General features: G+C 34.0%; 1 protein-coding gene across 8 annotated transcripts; it reads left to right on the top strand.

The window, feature by feature from the left end:
* Window positions 1-793: 793 nt before the first annotated feature.
* LOC125056316 (bromodomain-containing protein 3-like) lies at window positions 794-16548 on the top strand. Of its 8 annotated transcripts, none has more exons than XM_047659352.1 (23): window positions 794-924; window positions 1008-1317; window positions 3779-3844; window positions 3917-4061; window positions 4139-4195; window positions 4269-4439; window positions 4594-4788; window positions 4928-5167; window positions 5348-5446; window positions 5678-5827; window positions 6468-6644; window positions 6927-7174; window positions 7282-7610; window positions 7994-8203; window positions 8401-8559; window positions 8778-8900; window positions 9326-9439; window positions 12417-12487; window positions 12557-13549; window positions 13930-14072; window positions 14591-14626; window positions 15076-15259; window positions 15577-16548. In XM_047659352.1, the coding sequence occupies exons 4-23, from the start codon at window positions 4017-4019 to the stop codon at window positions 15640-15642; spliced, it is 3810 nt and encodes a 1269-aa protein (XP_047515308.1). In that variant the 5' UTR covers window positions 794-924; window positions 1008-1317; window positions 3779-3844; window positions 3917-4016; the 3' UTR covers window positions 15643-16548. The 8 variants fall into 8 exon arrangements, with proteins under 8 accessions (XP_047515308.1, XP_047515307.1, XP_047515313.1 ...); XM_047659351.1 differs by having other exon boundaries at window positions 7982-8203; XM_047659357.1 differs by having other exon boundaries at window positions 4135-4195; window positions 7982-8203.
* Window positions 16549-16854: the final 306 nt, after the last annotated feature.

The raw sequence follows: 16854 nt of genomic DNA, 5'->3' as shown, positions 1-16854 counted from the left end.
TTTTAAAGCCTGCGTGACCAATTATATAACGATTTCATAGACTCAGTAACCAATATTCTTCTTTTTATTTACTTTGCCCGTAGACGGCAAAATCTTTTAGCGTGGTTTGTGTGATGAACATAATTATCGTTTGTCCAAACTCCAAGCATACGATAGACCGACTGTCAACGTTTCGATTTTTTTTTCATTCTTTTTATGTATCTGGTACGCCAAGCCCTTTTGTCGTATTGTTCCATCAACACTTTCCATTTCGATTGGCAACGTTGGAAACTAAAATCCATTCTTCTTAATATTCTTTGTAAGGTTGTTTCCTTCCTGGAAAGTCTGTCTTTTTTTAAATTCTAAGCGCAATTTAATGATTCAGCAATTCTTTTCTCACAAAATAAAAATGAAATTTCTGTCGAATCACTCCAATGTCAAAGTTGTCTAGATATTTTTTTTGTAATGCGGTCGTTTCTTACCCGGAGTCACAATTTACTCGAAGTATTTGTCGCATTTTTTCCTTCTTTAGTAATTATCGATACGGGTTTCCAAAACTCCGGAAATTACTATAATAATCTACAAAATTTAAATACTTTAACTCTACTTATTTATGAATAAGAAAATATTGATGATGATTTATCAGTAGTTCGCATTAATTGGTTGCAGCAAAATTAGAAACACATTTTGTCAAATTTACGAGATCTTAATCGATATTTTAGCTTTTGGAATTAGGTTAGCATACCCAACACAAAATATTTTACAATATAAAATATTTGTAACATTTAAATCTAACTGGCCGAATCATGGAAACTGCAAATAACAGAATAGGGAACACAGATGGGTTGCAACTGGTAACACTTAATGGCGAAAAATGCAAACATAGAAATTGAATTATTACGTTCTAAAATCTAAATAAATGAATCGTATTATTTCTACGCAAACGTATGTCATCGGCCATAATTAACCAAAATAATACATTTTATGTACTTTTTAATACAAAATTATCATATTATTTTTATTTACAGAATTAAATAGTGAATGTTGAATGTTAGATAATATGACGAAAGACGCTCAACACTTGCTTCGCGCTTGGCGGCCATGTCTGAAACTCGTTTGTTCCTTTACGAGTTCGTGTTGTGCTTTTTATGATTTAAAAAGGACTGTGTGAATTGTTGTTTTAATGCAATGAATTAATTAGTTAAATTAAGGACTATGAACTTCATCCAAAGTGAAGTGTTTAGTAAAATTGAGAAAATCGTTAGAAAACCCCTTTTTAGAAGTATCTCGGACATCGTATTTTTAGTTCATCCGCCATATTGGCGTTAATATACCTTCGTAAGTCTTTTTCCTTAATTTTAAGCTTTTTTAAGGCAAATAACGATGTATTTTTATGCTATTTATACAAAATTATGTTAGGTTTTTCTTTGTGTATAAAATATACAACTGCATGATAATAATACTCACCAGTATTTGTAATTTTGTTCATGGCCTCCTTAGGACAATTTTGTGAATTTTCTTTTACTGTTTCTAGATCAATCAAACGCTTAATAATCTTAAAATATTTTTATTTATCATATTTCCTGTTGAATTTTGTTTGCTTCAGTTATTTGTTTATATTAGCGAGTATCAGAAATTTGAGTAAGTACCTAGCGTAACTAGCGACTATAATTTCCAAAAACTTCGTTTTAATATTGTTGCATTCATTTATGTCGAAATACAATTATTTTTAAACACTAAAATTAACTTTTATTACTACATAGACCCTTATTTCCTTAAAAGCTTTACTTTGTAGAGTCAGTAGAATCAAAGAAGTTTCTAGATGCTTGGAATGCATGGTGCTTACCTTTACTGTTAGGGCACCAAGACGCAAGAGTTCTGGGAAGCTGTATAGATCATTGTATTTTTTTTAAATATACTTATAACATTTAAGGTTATGTTGGTCCTAAAATTATCCTCACTTATATTAAACCTCAATTATTGTTAAATTTAAGAGTTTAGTACAATCCTGTAATACTTAATAGCCAAAATATGTCTGGACTTTAGAAGGTTAAGAATGGATATTTAAAAGTATAAATTGTATGAGATTGATTTTATTGTGCAAAGTGTTGCATAGAAACCTAGTTTCCTTAAAAATATTAAGGGGATACAAATTAACTTATATATTAGATTCTTCTTTATATTACTTTACCTGAATATATGTAGCAGACAAATATTACAATTTCTATTAGGGTGACACTTTAAATTACCATACAAAAAACAGCTAGCTTATTAATTTATATACATAATGATATAACAGCAGTATGCTGCAGTGGCAATCTAGTAGTCTTTCAACATTGCAGAAAACCATCCCGTCCAGCATTAAAACATTTATTTAAAAACAAAATATACTAATTGAGTTAACTGCAATAAGAAATTAAACTATGCTATCAAAATGCTTCTATAACCAAAAACAACGTCAACTTTTTTCATCCTTTTTAATCACTGTCATCAGCAATGCTTAATTTCACTGAGCCGTGGTGAGTACTCTCCACAGAACTTTATATGGGAATATCTTTGGGTTCATAACTTAAACATTTATCAGCTACCGATAAAATTCTCTTAGCATTTTAATATTAATATATATTTTGTTAACTCGTTAACTACTATTAATATTATAAGTAGTTTAGACTAAATATAATTTAAAAAATGTATAGTATGCAACAGTCACAAACTATTTAAGAAGATAGTAATAGTTACGTGTGGTTAAAAAGAATACAATTAATTGCTGGTGGTGATTAAAAACCTAAGATACAACTTATCCATTTAAAGATCCTTAAAATAAATATGTAAGTAGGCAGTTTCTTAATTTCCTAAAATCTTGTTTCCTCTTTAACCTTATCTATTTTCACCTTTTAGTAATTTATCTTTATGTTCATTCCTTTTTTTCTCTTATTATTCCTATACATTGCAATACAAACAAATATATTAATAAATAAGTTCAAAATTTAATTAATTAATTTTAAATTTGATTATTTACTTATTTTTCATGCGTAACTTAAATTTGTGCCCAGAATATCCGCCTATTGGAATTTTTTGTTTGCATATCTTTGTTGTTACTCTAGTAACAGAAATTTTTTGTTCAAGGCAGGTTTCTCAGTGACAATATTGATAATGCTTTCATGTATTGTCATTTTCATATGTCCAAAACCCCTGCTTTCAAAGTTTGGGGAGCACCCTTTCTGAACATTTTATTACATACCAGATACATGATATAAACAATTATTTTAATATTGTCAATTCCCTCAAAATGAAATGTTTCTTTGGAATAAAGTCTTAATGTATAGAAAATCCTATTGTAGTTCCATGTTCTTTATGTTTTATATAACTAAGATCATCTTTATTGTCTTTGTTTTTATCTGGCTTAACCATTATTTTATAAATTCATCAATGCTATTAATTTGTTAAAATTTTTCATTCGGTTTTTAATTATCATTTCATTAATTATATGTTCAATTTATAAGTGCACAGGAGCTACAAATAAAGTAATTAAAAGTGTATACGATTTTTGTAATAAAAAACTGAATTTAGAACTTAATAAGGGCATATGTAAAATTACAACACTAGAAAAATAATGAGACCATTTCTTAAATAAAAATTTACAATTTGTACTGTATTTTTAGGATTGATTGATATCTCTAGCTTGTAACAGATATTTGAAAATATTTCTTAAAAATTATTCTAAGGAGCCTATATATCCATGTTTTTATAACACTTTTTGTTTATATATTTTATAAGACAATTTTACCTATCTTAACAGATTCTGGGTGTCATTAATCACTATTGAGATCCAGACGGAAGGTTCAGAACATCAGCTGATTAAATGGTAAACTTAATAAAATTTTAATATCTATCTTTGTCCATTTTAAAAATGTTAACAAATTGTTTACGATTTTAGGTGAAGTATTTATTAATGCATAGAGTAAGATACAATTAGGTGCAAGCGCACCAAAAATTATTATGATAGAAAGGTTTAATGTAATAAGAGGATATAGCTGATGCCTCTTAGCCAGAAATTGGATGAGCCTCTTGTTACAATTGAGGTGAGTGTGATTTGTTTTTCATAGGAACATTATTTTGTAGATGGACTCTATAGTTGATGCATCATTTTGGCAGGTAGATTGCTGATTCCAGCACAATGCAGCAGGCAGTTGATCCACTCGCCACTACAAGTACTGTAAGTAAAGAGCTAATTCAAATTCAAGTTGTTAAAAAAAACATGATTATATAATAAAATTATTATATTTTAGCCAGCGGTGGAGCCCGTAAATGGAGCGCCATCGGAAGAGTCTCCGCGTCGCCAGGGACGAGTTACTAATCAACTTCAGTTCCTTCAGAAAAATGTTATTAAGGCCGTGTGGAAACATAAATTCGCATGGCCTTTCCATCAACCTGTAGACGCTAAGAAATTGAACCTCCCAGTAAGTTTTTCAAACTCGGGTGCTTTACTGATCTTATAATTATCGTGTATGTCGTTTTTTGGAGTTAAAAATGTAAAATGCTGTGTGCAAATTTAGTTAAATTTTAAATATAAGTGTATAACAATAGCATACCAAAACAATTTAATTTTTTTAGGACTACCATAAGATTATTAAGAAGCCTATGGATTTGGGAACTGTTAAAAAGAGATTGGAATCAAATTATTACTACTCGGCTCAAGAATGTATTCAAGATTTCAATACTATGTTCACAAATTGCTATATCTACAACAAACCTGGGGAGGATGTGGTTGTTATGGCGCAAACTTTAGAAAAATTGTTCCTTAATCGGGTAAGTCTTCAATAATATACAGAATATAGATTATATTGATCACATTTTTTATTATCATCAGATTTATTTATGTGCAATAGGTATAAACAGGTTACTGCTTAATAACTGGTTGTTAAAATGACTCAATAATTGTATGCAGATAGCACAAATGGACAAGGAGGAGAAAGAGATTGAAGTGCCATCGAACAGCGCAAAGAGCGTGAAGAAGCGTTCCAGCTCGAGTGTGGCGCCGATTGTCCCAGGCCCGCGGGCCACGCCGGTCAAGGCAGTGCCGTCGACGCCTCTTCCGGCCTTCGTGGGTTCAACCAACACCACCACCACACCTACACTAGCCGCGCCCCCTACGCCGCCCGCTACGCACGCTGGATTGCCGCAACAGGTTACTTTATATTGCCTCTACCCAAAACCTTATGACGGGGTTTTTGATTTATCGCTAAACATTATATGAATAATTTTAAAGTTTTGAGTTGTAATATTTCAATTACACTATTTAAAACAAGTAAAAGCTTATAATAGAATATTACATAGTACACATGCCTAAAATGTGTGACCTCCATAGATGGCGACGCAACCCTCTAACTTTCACGTGAGCCAAGCGGCCGCCCCACCTGTCCAAACCATGCCTGCGGTCACCTTGTCGCAGACGCAACCAGCAAAGGTATTATTTTCTATTATATGCCTTTTTTGGAGTAAGTTCTTGAATACTTAAGATGGCATGAAATCCAGGCAGCAAATAATTTAAATTAGAATGCTTTGGTAGCAATAACCGAAGTGCCTTTCTTGCAAAAATTATAAACTATATTATGAAGTCAACTATAAATATGATAATAAAATTGAGGAGTCCAACACAGCAATTTGCCCAAATAATTTGTATATTTATTGTACATAGGTCAAAAAGGGTGTTAAGAGAAAAGCGGATACAACAACGCCCATGGGAAGTTCCTTTGAAGGTGGTTACACAACGCCCACTATCGACCAACAAGGTGGACCTAAGCCAGCCAAAATCTCCACAAGAAGGGAAAGTGGGAGACAGAAAAAGGTATGGTATAACTTTAATAAAATGAAATAATTTTTAATACATTTATTTCAGCTAAAATCATGTGACTTCAAAACGGATACATGTTGTTAAAAATCATATAAGGAACCACCACATTTATTATGTCTGCAGTCTGACTATATACAAATAAAATATTGTCTTGTAAGAACTCTTATCTTAATTGTTTAAAAGTGCTATGAAGTTCAAAAGTAACCTCTAAAAAACATGTTCGTTATACCTCATTAAAAATCAGCGGCTAACTTTTAAAGATAACCTATAGCATAGTCTAAACATTATATTGTCAATGATACCAAATCAATAGTGTTAGCCTAGTGACTTGAGCGTACGTCTCTTAACACACGTCGTGCGTTCGTGGTTGTGCACAAATTCTTTTAATTATTTCAATGTGCACAATTGACACTCATAGGGTGTAGGAAAACAGAGTTCTGTCAGGCAGGAACAGATTTCTGTCCATGAAGAAAAATAAGTGATCACGGAAGACACAGAAATTGAGATCAGAGATTGTAGGGCCCATTTCTTTTCGTCAAAAATAACACCACCTTAGAATCTACATGGCACATGTGCGGGTCGTGTTTGCTAGTCAAGTGATAACTTAGTAATGAAAGTATGGTCGTATTTATAGGCCGGTAGAGTCGCCGATGACGGGTTCAAAATGGGCGGAGTGTCACCGGGAGTTGGCGGCGCCGGCGCGTCTCATCACGCCGGGACGCCGCAACTTGCCAAGAACAAGGAGAAACTATCCGACGCGCTCAAGAGCTGCAATGAAATACTAAAAGAATTATTCTCTAAGAAACACTCAGTAAGTACATTTCATGTCGTCGACATTTCGCTCATCTAGATCAAATAAATACATTCAAAGGCTAAGTAATGCAATTATCAAAAGGATTCCATATACTATTTATTATTATCAATGTGTCAAAATGCCAGTAGGAAATAACTTAAAGTTAATATACATTAATTGATCAAAAGTCACATTTTTTGTGGCCTAATAAGTGTTCCCCGGATCCACACGAGTTATAAACTGATATTCATTACGCAAATCAAAAGACAATATGATTTATTTGTACGTATTTGACTTTAGGGCTATGCCTGGCCGTTCTATAAACCTGTGGATGCCGTTCTACTTGGTCTACACGACTACTTTGACATAATCAAGAAGCCTATGGACCTCGGAACGGTGAAACAGAAAATGGACAACAGAGCGTACAAAACGGCAGCGGAATTCGCGACGGACGTCCGTTTAATATTTACCAACTGTTACAAATATAACCCACCCGATCACGACGTGGTCGCTATGGCGCGAAAACTGCAGGATGTTTTTGAAATGAGGTAATTTCAGTTTTTAGAGCAATGAGTTATTAACATACAAATTGTAACTTGTTAAGAACTAGCCATAATATTTTGAATCCATAATAATTGATGTAATTTTATTGCAGATACGCGAAAATACCAGATGAGCCGATTCATGCGGTAGTACCTCACATAGACAAAGGAAGTTCGGGCTCCAGTTCGGAGTCCGGTTCCGAATCTGATTCTGAATCTGACGATTCAGAAGAAGAAAGAAATAATAAAGTCAAAGTATTGGAGAAGGAATTACTCGCTCTCCAAGAGAAGATGAAGAAACTCGTCGAAGAATCAAACACTAAGAAAAAGGCGAAAAAGAAAGTAAAAGACAAACCGAAGAAGCCAATAACCAATAGTGTCGTGCCGAAACCCACCCCCGTACCCGCCTATACTAAAGTTAATAATATAGCAGAAAATTTGGGTAAGTGTTCTTATTTGTCTGTATAATAAGTTGTTTGAAATTTTAATGTTATTTTTAGGCTCGCTAACACGAGAAACAGCTTTATTTTCTCATTTAATAAGGGGCCACGATTTCTCTGATTTCATAACTGGATACAATGAGGTCTTGATACAATATTCATTAAAAACTAAATTTAAAAAGAAAATTGCAACTTTTGGTGTGAATCCAGATTCCATCATGTAAACATTTTATAAGCGATTCTCAGTTTTACTTATATTAAATATATTATATAAAACTTCTTACTTTGAAGTATCTAATGTTCTACAGTTTTATTAACCGTACTCGTAAACGAACCGTCCTTCTATGAAGCTGTGAGAGTGAGTGTTGTATAGTGAATGTTGCAGCGTCAGCCGTGCGCGGCAAGACGGGCAGCAAAAGGGGCGGCGGCGCCGGCAAGGGCAGCTCGCGGGGGGCGCCACCCGCCAAGAAGAAGAGCTCCACGCCCACCGCGGCGCCGCACGTCCCGCCGCCCGACTCCGACGACGAGGATCTCGCTAAGCCCATGTCCTACGACGAGAAGAGGCAGCTCTCGCTCGATATTAACAAGCTCCCGGGTAAGAAAAAATTAATAATATATATATTCAATAAACTTTATTACATATCATTGTCATAATGTTTACAGAGACATAAATTCATAAGACTTAATGTGGTAGAAAATGAGATAGGAATTATTTTACAGTGTATAAAATTTAAATTCAATTTAAAGTATGCTAGATGTTTTCTTCCACTCATTAATTGTATTCTCTTTCAGGTGACAAACTGGGTAAAGTGGTACATATAATACAAAGTCGAGAGCCTTCGTTGCGGGATTCGAATCCTGACGAGATCGAAATAGACTTCGAGACTCTCAAACCGTCCACACTCAGGGAACTCGAGAGCTATGTCGCTTCGTGTCTTCGGAAAAAAACACGTAAGAATACTACTATTCATTAGCACGCAAAACAACTTATACTACAAATAAACTTTTAACTGTCGCACTTTTATTAATCAATAAAATTATTATTATAATTAGGAGTACTGTTTACTGTTATTTATATTTTAAAACTTTGTTTAGTTGGTATTGAAATTTTTTTAAGACAATCACCTGATAAGTTCAAAAAATGCAATGTATGTTTTATTTGTTGCCAGATCGAAAGGTTTCCGGTAAATCTAAAGATGAACAAATAGCTGAGAAGAAACAGGAATTGGAGAAGAGACTGCATGACGTCACTGGGCAATTAGGATCACATAAGAAACAACAACCTAAAAAAGGTAAGTTTAATTGTGAAACAGCACAACTTTCAAGTTGACTTTTAGTATTGATTACATATTTCACAAATACATAATTTCTATGAATAAATATAGGAAAAACAAATCGATCGTTTAGTCTAAAAATTACTACTGTGCGCAATAGTTACTTCTAATTATATTTACTATTAATTAACAAATAGTCCCTTATTCAGTTCCAAGGCTCAAAATCAACAGAAACTTTCAAATTCCCTGACAATCAAAGTCCATTGTAATTGTCATATTAAAGAAAGATTTACAGAAGATTCATCAAGTTTGTGCTTGTCAAATTTGTCTGAAAATACATTCATCTGTTCATTTCTATTCTGCAAATAACGATGTCAGCCCCATGTCTGAGCGATATACGACGAGAAAAAAAAACAAAACTGTAAAATGTGTATATATTTCAGATGGCAAGGAGGGCCTAGGTGGTGGCATCTCCTCTTCATCAAGTTCATCAGACTCCTCCAATTCTTCGTCCAGCACCGACACTTCATCCTCGGACAGCAGCGACAGCGAAGCAGGTTAGACGTCGACAACCACAGTACAATCAGTACAATATAGAGCCACACGGACTTTGGTTTAACTCTTAAAAAATTACGTGAATTTAAACTTTCATTTATTCAAATAGGGTTTTCAGGTCACTTTTAATTTCTTCCATATTAGGTTTGAATTAAATACTATAGGAAGAACATAAAGATTTTATAGGTTTTCCCAAGTTTTTTCATTTACGGAAATTAACTTGTGGTATTGCCCTTCATAGTTTTATTTTTTGAACTTACAAAAAATATTGTATACGTTCAATGAATAACTTATCAACATATTGTATAAATGAGTTCCTCTTAAACCATAGTCCTGTGGCTGTAATGGCTCTTGTTTGCATTTAAAAAGCGTCGCGTCGTAACCTGCGACGCCTGATAGCGAATATAGGTTTAGGTTATTGGCAGTTTACTTTAAACGTGTGATCTATCGACTCACAGTATTTTAAAAAATTGACTGAATGTGAATGGATATCGTTGTTAGATTGTCCTTTTTTATCAATATTTTATTCTAGTCCCTAAATATCAAGAGACAGTATGAATGTTAAGAATGGGTTAATATTATTTCATATCATCTCACACTCAGATTCTGGTCGTAGTTTCGTACGACTGATGTTAGGGTAGCGTAGTAGACCACGTTAAGATCTTTTTTAATATTTATTTTTTATTAGACCCACCATTGCCACAAGTCTTTTGGTTAACATCAATTTGCATGGCCTACTTCGGTAGCATTGTTCTTATATTGAATTTGAAAAGTATTTTAGATGACTTTATATGTTTTAAAATTACTTTATAATTTTTTCATTTTTTTACAAAGTAAGTGGATGATGATGTTATTTTTATTTTATATCAACTGAAACGATGTTTTACTGTGATAGAAAAGGGTAACGTTTATGTTATCGATCCGCTTTGAAATAATCGAACAAAAGACAAGGTCGTTAGGCATACTGAGGTAGTTAGTCAGTAAGGAGGAGAAGCCAGCTTTGGTGTTCGCTGACACTCGTAACTGGTGCCGGTAAGGAATATTGTTTATTTGGTTTCGCTTCAATAAACCAATAGGAAATACCTTTTCACATTAATATTTTTAACTATATCATGTCCTTAAATCCGGTGTTATTTCATTTGCATCTTAAACTTTCGATATCTTTACTATCTATTGGAAACTTCCGTTACGGTTACTAATAGCTTGTTAGTGTGTGTTACGCCGTGAAGTGTATAGCGGCGTAGTGTGGGACGTAGGACGAAGTAGAGCGGACCCGAGGAGCGCCTCGACACGTAATGCAAACAATTGTGTAAGGACGGACGGAGCTGGCGAGCAACTAGCCCTCTGCCACGAGGATTTCACGAGTGACATGTTGTAGTTAAAAATTTGCCCATGAAAAGGTATCGTTTATTGGTGACGCTTAATACTTTGTATGCTTGCTCTCGAATTACGTGTCGAACATTCAACTGTGAGAACTTAAAGCTGGCCTCCTTCCTTCCACCAATTGTTTGCAAACATTATACAATAAGTTAATGCATTTAATGTTAATAACAATTTATTATGTCGATGCGGACTGAACAACTACAGCTGGGTTACTGTTTTTTAGATTTATGTGAAAATGATTTTCTTTGAAGGAGGGAGGATAGGATCGGTGCAATAAGTTGCATAATTTTATTCTTATAATTATTGGGTTTCTATAAAACCTGTACTTTGAAACACCTTATATAAATTCTATATTTTACTGTCAAATTACGTTTTGTCACAAGATAATTCTAAAGTGTTAGGATCGATACTTCAAGATGTAGACAGTAACACGGGCCTCTACGACCCATAGATGTTTATAAATTTGCTATTGTTAACGATACATTGATGATTTTATTTATTTAGCGGATAATAATTTAAAGAGTTTATATAATGATCATATAAATGTAGACGATTTTCTGTTTTATACATATTTTTTTACTTTTACTTCGTCACTACTCAGTGTTAGAACCAACTTACACATAAGTGTCTTTAGAATAGGATATATTTTAGGTTATTTAAAATTGTGTTTATGTTCATTAAATTGTAAATTGCAGCTGTCATCATATAGTATACATAAGAGCGTATATATATTGTATAGATAAAGGTAACTCCAGATAATGTTTTAAAATTGGTTTTACAGTATTTTTTTATTTTATACATATATTCAAGATTGTACATTCCCAATAATGATTAGGAGTTAAATCAATTTTAGCGCACTTAAATTTTATCGAAGTACAATTATTCAGTGTCGAGGTTTTTTTATAAGTTAGCAATAGTAGAAATTATGAAAAGGCAGAGATGACAACTTGTAGTTAGTTTCAAAATATACTCGTATATTTGCAGTAGGTTTACCGTAAGGAGTATATATAGATATAGTATATACCTAAAATATCACCTCTGCCTATTTATATTTTATTCTCGTTTTAATTTTTCAACAGCTTCAATTAGTATAGAACTATTGCATATACGAATTTGAAGATAAATGACACAAGAATAAAGTAAAAATATATTTGGTACAATTGTTTGTATTGATATAGGTTTTTAAAAGTGAATGTAAAAATACACAATGTTTTTCTGATTTTGTATTAAGTTTTATCCAATCGATTATCATGACTTGTAATTTTTAGTTTTAATAGAAATAAAACTTTGTATATAATATAACTTAATATAATAAAACTTAAAGTAAATACTTCAATTAATTTAACTTGTTTTTCTTAAAACCCCGTAACACGAAGTTTCCATAGATTAAAACGATATCGATAGTTAACATAGATTAGATTTGTTTTTGATTTCCTTTCCGCGCGAAGCACCAGTGTCAGAACATCAAAGCTTGAGAGTTAGGATAAATGATTAAAATCCTAAATATTTCATTGAAAACTGTAAGTACATACGTGAATTAAAAAATATATAAACATCAATACATACAAATATGTATTTACTGATACTGCTTTACAGGTGCCAATATTGGAAAACAGGCAAAGAAGAAAGTAAAAAAGCAACCACACCCGCTGCCATCATCACAACCTGTAAATATCTCTTCATATTTATAAGACACACAGAACTGGCGAGATGCTTATTTTTTTTTTAATTTTCAGAAACCGATAATCGCGCCCGTCATAGCACCTGTGGTATCAGCTCCACCGGTAGCCACAGAACAGCCGGCCGCGCCACCCGCCCCAGTGAAAGAGGAACAGGCCCCTGCCCCAGCACCTGAAATTAACCCTCCCGTAGCTTCTGCACCCCTCACTACCCCTGTCCAACCAATAATTAACCCTCCCATTAGTAATTTACCCGACTCTTGTAACGTCCCTATCGTTCGCGAACCCGATATTAAACCTCTGAAAATGGAACCTCGCAACGGCCTCGATAAAGTTGACACGTCACACTATATCGATCCGATAGAAAGGTCCTTGGCAAGTCTCGAAAGAAGTCTGCAAGCAGAGGTTCCCTTGGACGATAGCGTCAGCGCCTCGGAGTCGTCCATGCGTCTGGACGACTTCATGAACAACAAACCTTCCATGATGTCTGATACGTCGCATCACAACTTAATGGCTCAACTCGGCGGACTGACAGATATGACTCACGTTTCGGAGCCTATGAAAAATGAAATGCATCTTCCTCCACCGCACAACGGATATGTCGATAAGAGTATGCACGAAAGAGAGATGCCGAGGCCCGATGTGAACGCCACCTTGGCCGGTATCACGACGGCGCCGAATGTCTCGTCAATTTTCGATCCAATTTATTCGGCTCCACACAGTCATCCGGTTACGGCTCAAGCCCAAATGAATGTTATGCCTAGCGCGCCTAATAACACGGTCCCACCGGTTATAAAGAAAGAAGATGTAAAACCCTTGCTCACTCCCAAGCCCATCGAGGATCTCATGAGGGTACCCAGCGTAGTTACAAACAATATGACGGAAAGAGGGGCAGCGCTCGCGCAAATGTTTAAGACGAAACAGGAGCAGAATTTGAGAAATGCCTCGTCGTGGTCGTCCTTAGCGCAAGCGGGAAGTCCTCAGAGTGTTCCAACACCAGTTGGAACAAATAATCAAGTAAAACCTAAACCTGTTATGGACAGTTTTCAAGTAAGTGTGACATTTTATTTTAACCACCTCCTCTGGTATATATATTAACTTTTAATTTCCAAAATCTTCTGTCACAAAATTTTCACTATAATGCATTGATAGTGAATTTCAAATTCCTTGGTTTTATAGAAAAATCATACGACTCGTAGCAATAACAACTTGTTTTTAGTATAAAAATCCGGGAATATAATATAATATATATAATAAGTGTTAAAATTCACTATCCATTACGTTCAATATCATAACTACTTACATATTATATATGTCTGATACATACCGTAAGTGACTAAAAAATATTTGTCAAGGCAGTTGCTATACAAGAAAAACTTCAGGGAAGTATAAAATACTTATAGACTTTTATAATTGTATTTTTATTATAGGCTTTCAAGAAACAAGCTCGTGAAAAGATTGATCGACAAAGAGCACTTATAGAACAACAGGAGTTAAGAAAGAAAGAACAGGCGGAACGAGAAAGGCAACGGCAAGAAACAGAAAGACGACATCCAGAGGATGATAAAATGAGGTAAATTAATATAAAACTAAAATTTGTCTAAGCATTTGATAATAATTAGCTTATAAAATTTTAGAGTCTGCGGATAGAGAACCGTAGTGGGATTTCAGGTCACAGTTAATTTTTTTTTTTGTAATTTGACAGCGCTTACATAGTTATGGCTGGACTGTTATTAACTCTAATAAATGAAATATCGCGCAATTAAGAATTACTACAGTTCTCTCATTCCTTACATACTATATGTTATGTGATGCCATCTATGAATCGTTACACTCTTTAGTTTATTGTATGGCTTCAACTTCAAAGTGAGAATGTAAAACGAAATATGGCGCGTTTTTTTTATTGTGATTGAACTAGAGATTGACCCGATTAATAGTTTCACCACTCATAGAAGGTACTTCTATGATTCAATCGTCTGCTCTATAACTTTTAAGAAAATAAGCTCACAGACGTAGCAAAATTAGGACAAAAAGAACGTCTTCGTGGGTAGTATTATTTATTTTTAATAGAAACAAATTATCTTTTATCAGATTTCAACCGAAGACAATTAATGGAGCCTTCACAAGGTAATTTTATCGCCTCCGTGGCTTAATTGGTAATGAGCATGACGTATAACCCTGATAATCTAACGGCAGTATGCAATTTCCCTGTTCACCTATAAAAAAATTGCTCATTGAGACGCAGAAATGTGTCATCTCATGCCCCATTAGGGGCTTCGGGCTATGTATATGCATCGATATGATAATGGTGGTTATGGGCTTTCAGATACAGTAACAAAAATTCTTACAGAAATAATTGTGGCACACATGTTTGAAGTTTAGTATCGGAGCATGGCATGGGGCAGATAAATTTCTGTGTTTTTTTATAAATTTCTCAGGTCAAAGAGCCTTCTATGTCTAACAACGAACCGATTACTTGCCAAGAATCGAACTCAGTACTCCCGGGTTATACGCCATGTGCGTTAACCGCTAAGCCACGCTGACAGCATTATGCTCATATGGTGACGTAATTACAGGGGCATACAAGCCGCTCGAAAGCCCGAAAGTGGCGAGGTTTCGTCGCCCAGCGTGTCTCCCGTAGCGCGTGGTTCACCTCCAGCCGCAGCCGCGGCCGTCGCTAGTGCGGCGCCGGACAAGCCACCTGCTTCCGAGCGAGACCGCCTGCGCCAGAGGGAACAGGAGAGACGGAGGCGGGAAGCTGTGAGTATAAATTATGAGCACCAACAAACCTAAGGTCATCATTGAATTGAACATCAATAGCTGTCAAACCATTCTTTATATTTGACATTTTGACAGTGCTCAAGCGGATATTGTGTCATTGAGTGAGCTATTGGATTAACAGTCTTCTGTTCTTTCGTTGGTTGTACAGAAAAAGAACTTTGTAAGATAGGAGAGTAGAAAGTATTTTGACCATTTTGAATAACTTTTAGATGGAACTAGTCTACATAACTTCCTGGCTCGTTGGAATACTATGATAAACCTTTCAATAGACAATAATAAAAGCAACGTCTTTTCAGATGGCCGGTCAAATAGACATGAACATGCAGAGTGACTTGATGGCTGCTTTCGAAGAGTCCTTGTAATTAATGATAGACTACATTTTGTTGTAAATATACTAATTATTGATATCAATGCAATTTATACTTAATGGTGGGGCGACACCAGAGTGTATTTGTGACTTGTTTTGTGTGAAATCGTTACTAACATGTGGTTAAGTGCTGTGAATAGATATATTTACTAAAGTTAAACTGTTGTACGGGCGCCTGCGCTATGGACCTTACGTTTCGATGTGTATTATATAAGTTCGGTGTAAACTCTTACATTCGTAAGCCTATATTTATATTTTGTTCTAGAAGCGTCTTCTACCTTCCAACTTGTTTTATAGTATGTACTAATTAAAAGTAGTAATTTGAAATATTTAAAAAAATCAAAAAAATTATTTTATATAATAATTCGTAAATAGGCAATCAGCTTATTATGAAACAATGAACTCTGTTGATTTTCGTGCATTTTCCCATTGCATGAGGTTTCTTGCTGACTTTCTTATAAAGAATATAAATTATTATCATGTAATCTAGTAAAATAACTTAACCTTAATGAATAATAATAATACAATTAAATCTGCAATGTGAAAATGACGTTGTGTTTTAAATAGTAAATTAAATTTCTGTTATGTGTTCGATTTTTGATAAATTTTCTTAATGTTAGTAGATTTTTTATCAGCCTGTCGACAGATCAAATGTCATACATTTGATTTGAAATATATTTATTTTACATTGGAAAATGTCTTTTCTGTTTTTGTAGTTAGTTAACTCCAGTGGAAATGTAGCGAAGTATTATATGTTTCGAAAGTGTATGGCGTGAAAACAACAATATACAAACTCAAACTATTGTATATAATTAAGCAAATTTTATTTCAAGTCATCAATTGAACCTCGAAACAAATTGTAGATAATAACGTTAAAATATAATGACATTCCATAATGTAATCTGTTGTTTAAATTGATATTCAACGTACGATACCGCCTTTTTTATTATTGAGACATAAACCAAACTCTGGATAGACATGATCCAATCTAAAGTTAAACTATGATAACATGGCAACAACGCCATAGTCCTTACAGTTTCGTAAAGAAAATGCTCTAATATTTATGATCATACTCATTCGTTTAAAACAATGATTTCACTGTCAATTAACTGCAGTTAACAATATTTAGATTGATATATTTAAAACTCGATTATTTTTATATATTAATTCAAGGAAACACAGTTATTAATTAAATAACTTAAAAATA

This window comes from Pieris napi, chromosome 14 (assembly GCF_905475465.1).
Source record: "Pieris napi chromosome 14, ilPieNapi1.2, whole genome shotgun sequence".
In the NCBI taxonomy this organism is placed as follows: Eukaryota; Metazoa; Arthropoda; class Insecta; order Lepidoptera; family Pieridae; genus Pieris; species Pieris napi.
This window is presented reverse-complemented; position numbering and strand designations above follow the sequence as displayed.

Excerpts from the sequence above, each read along its gene's own strand:
- LOC125056316 (XM_047659351.1), top strand. The coding sequence starts at position 4,017 with ATGCCTCTTAGCCAGAAATTGGATGAGCCTCTTGTTACAATTGAG. Across the intron at positions 5,447-5,677 it reads CGCAGACGCAACCAGCAAAG|GTCAAAAAGGGTGTTAAGAG; the intron begins GTATTATTTTCT and ends TATTGTACATAG. Across the intron at positions 8,901-9,325 it reads GAAACAACAACCTAAAAAAG|ATGGCAAGGAGGGCCTAGGT; the intron begins GTAAGTTTAATT and ends TATATATTTCAG.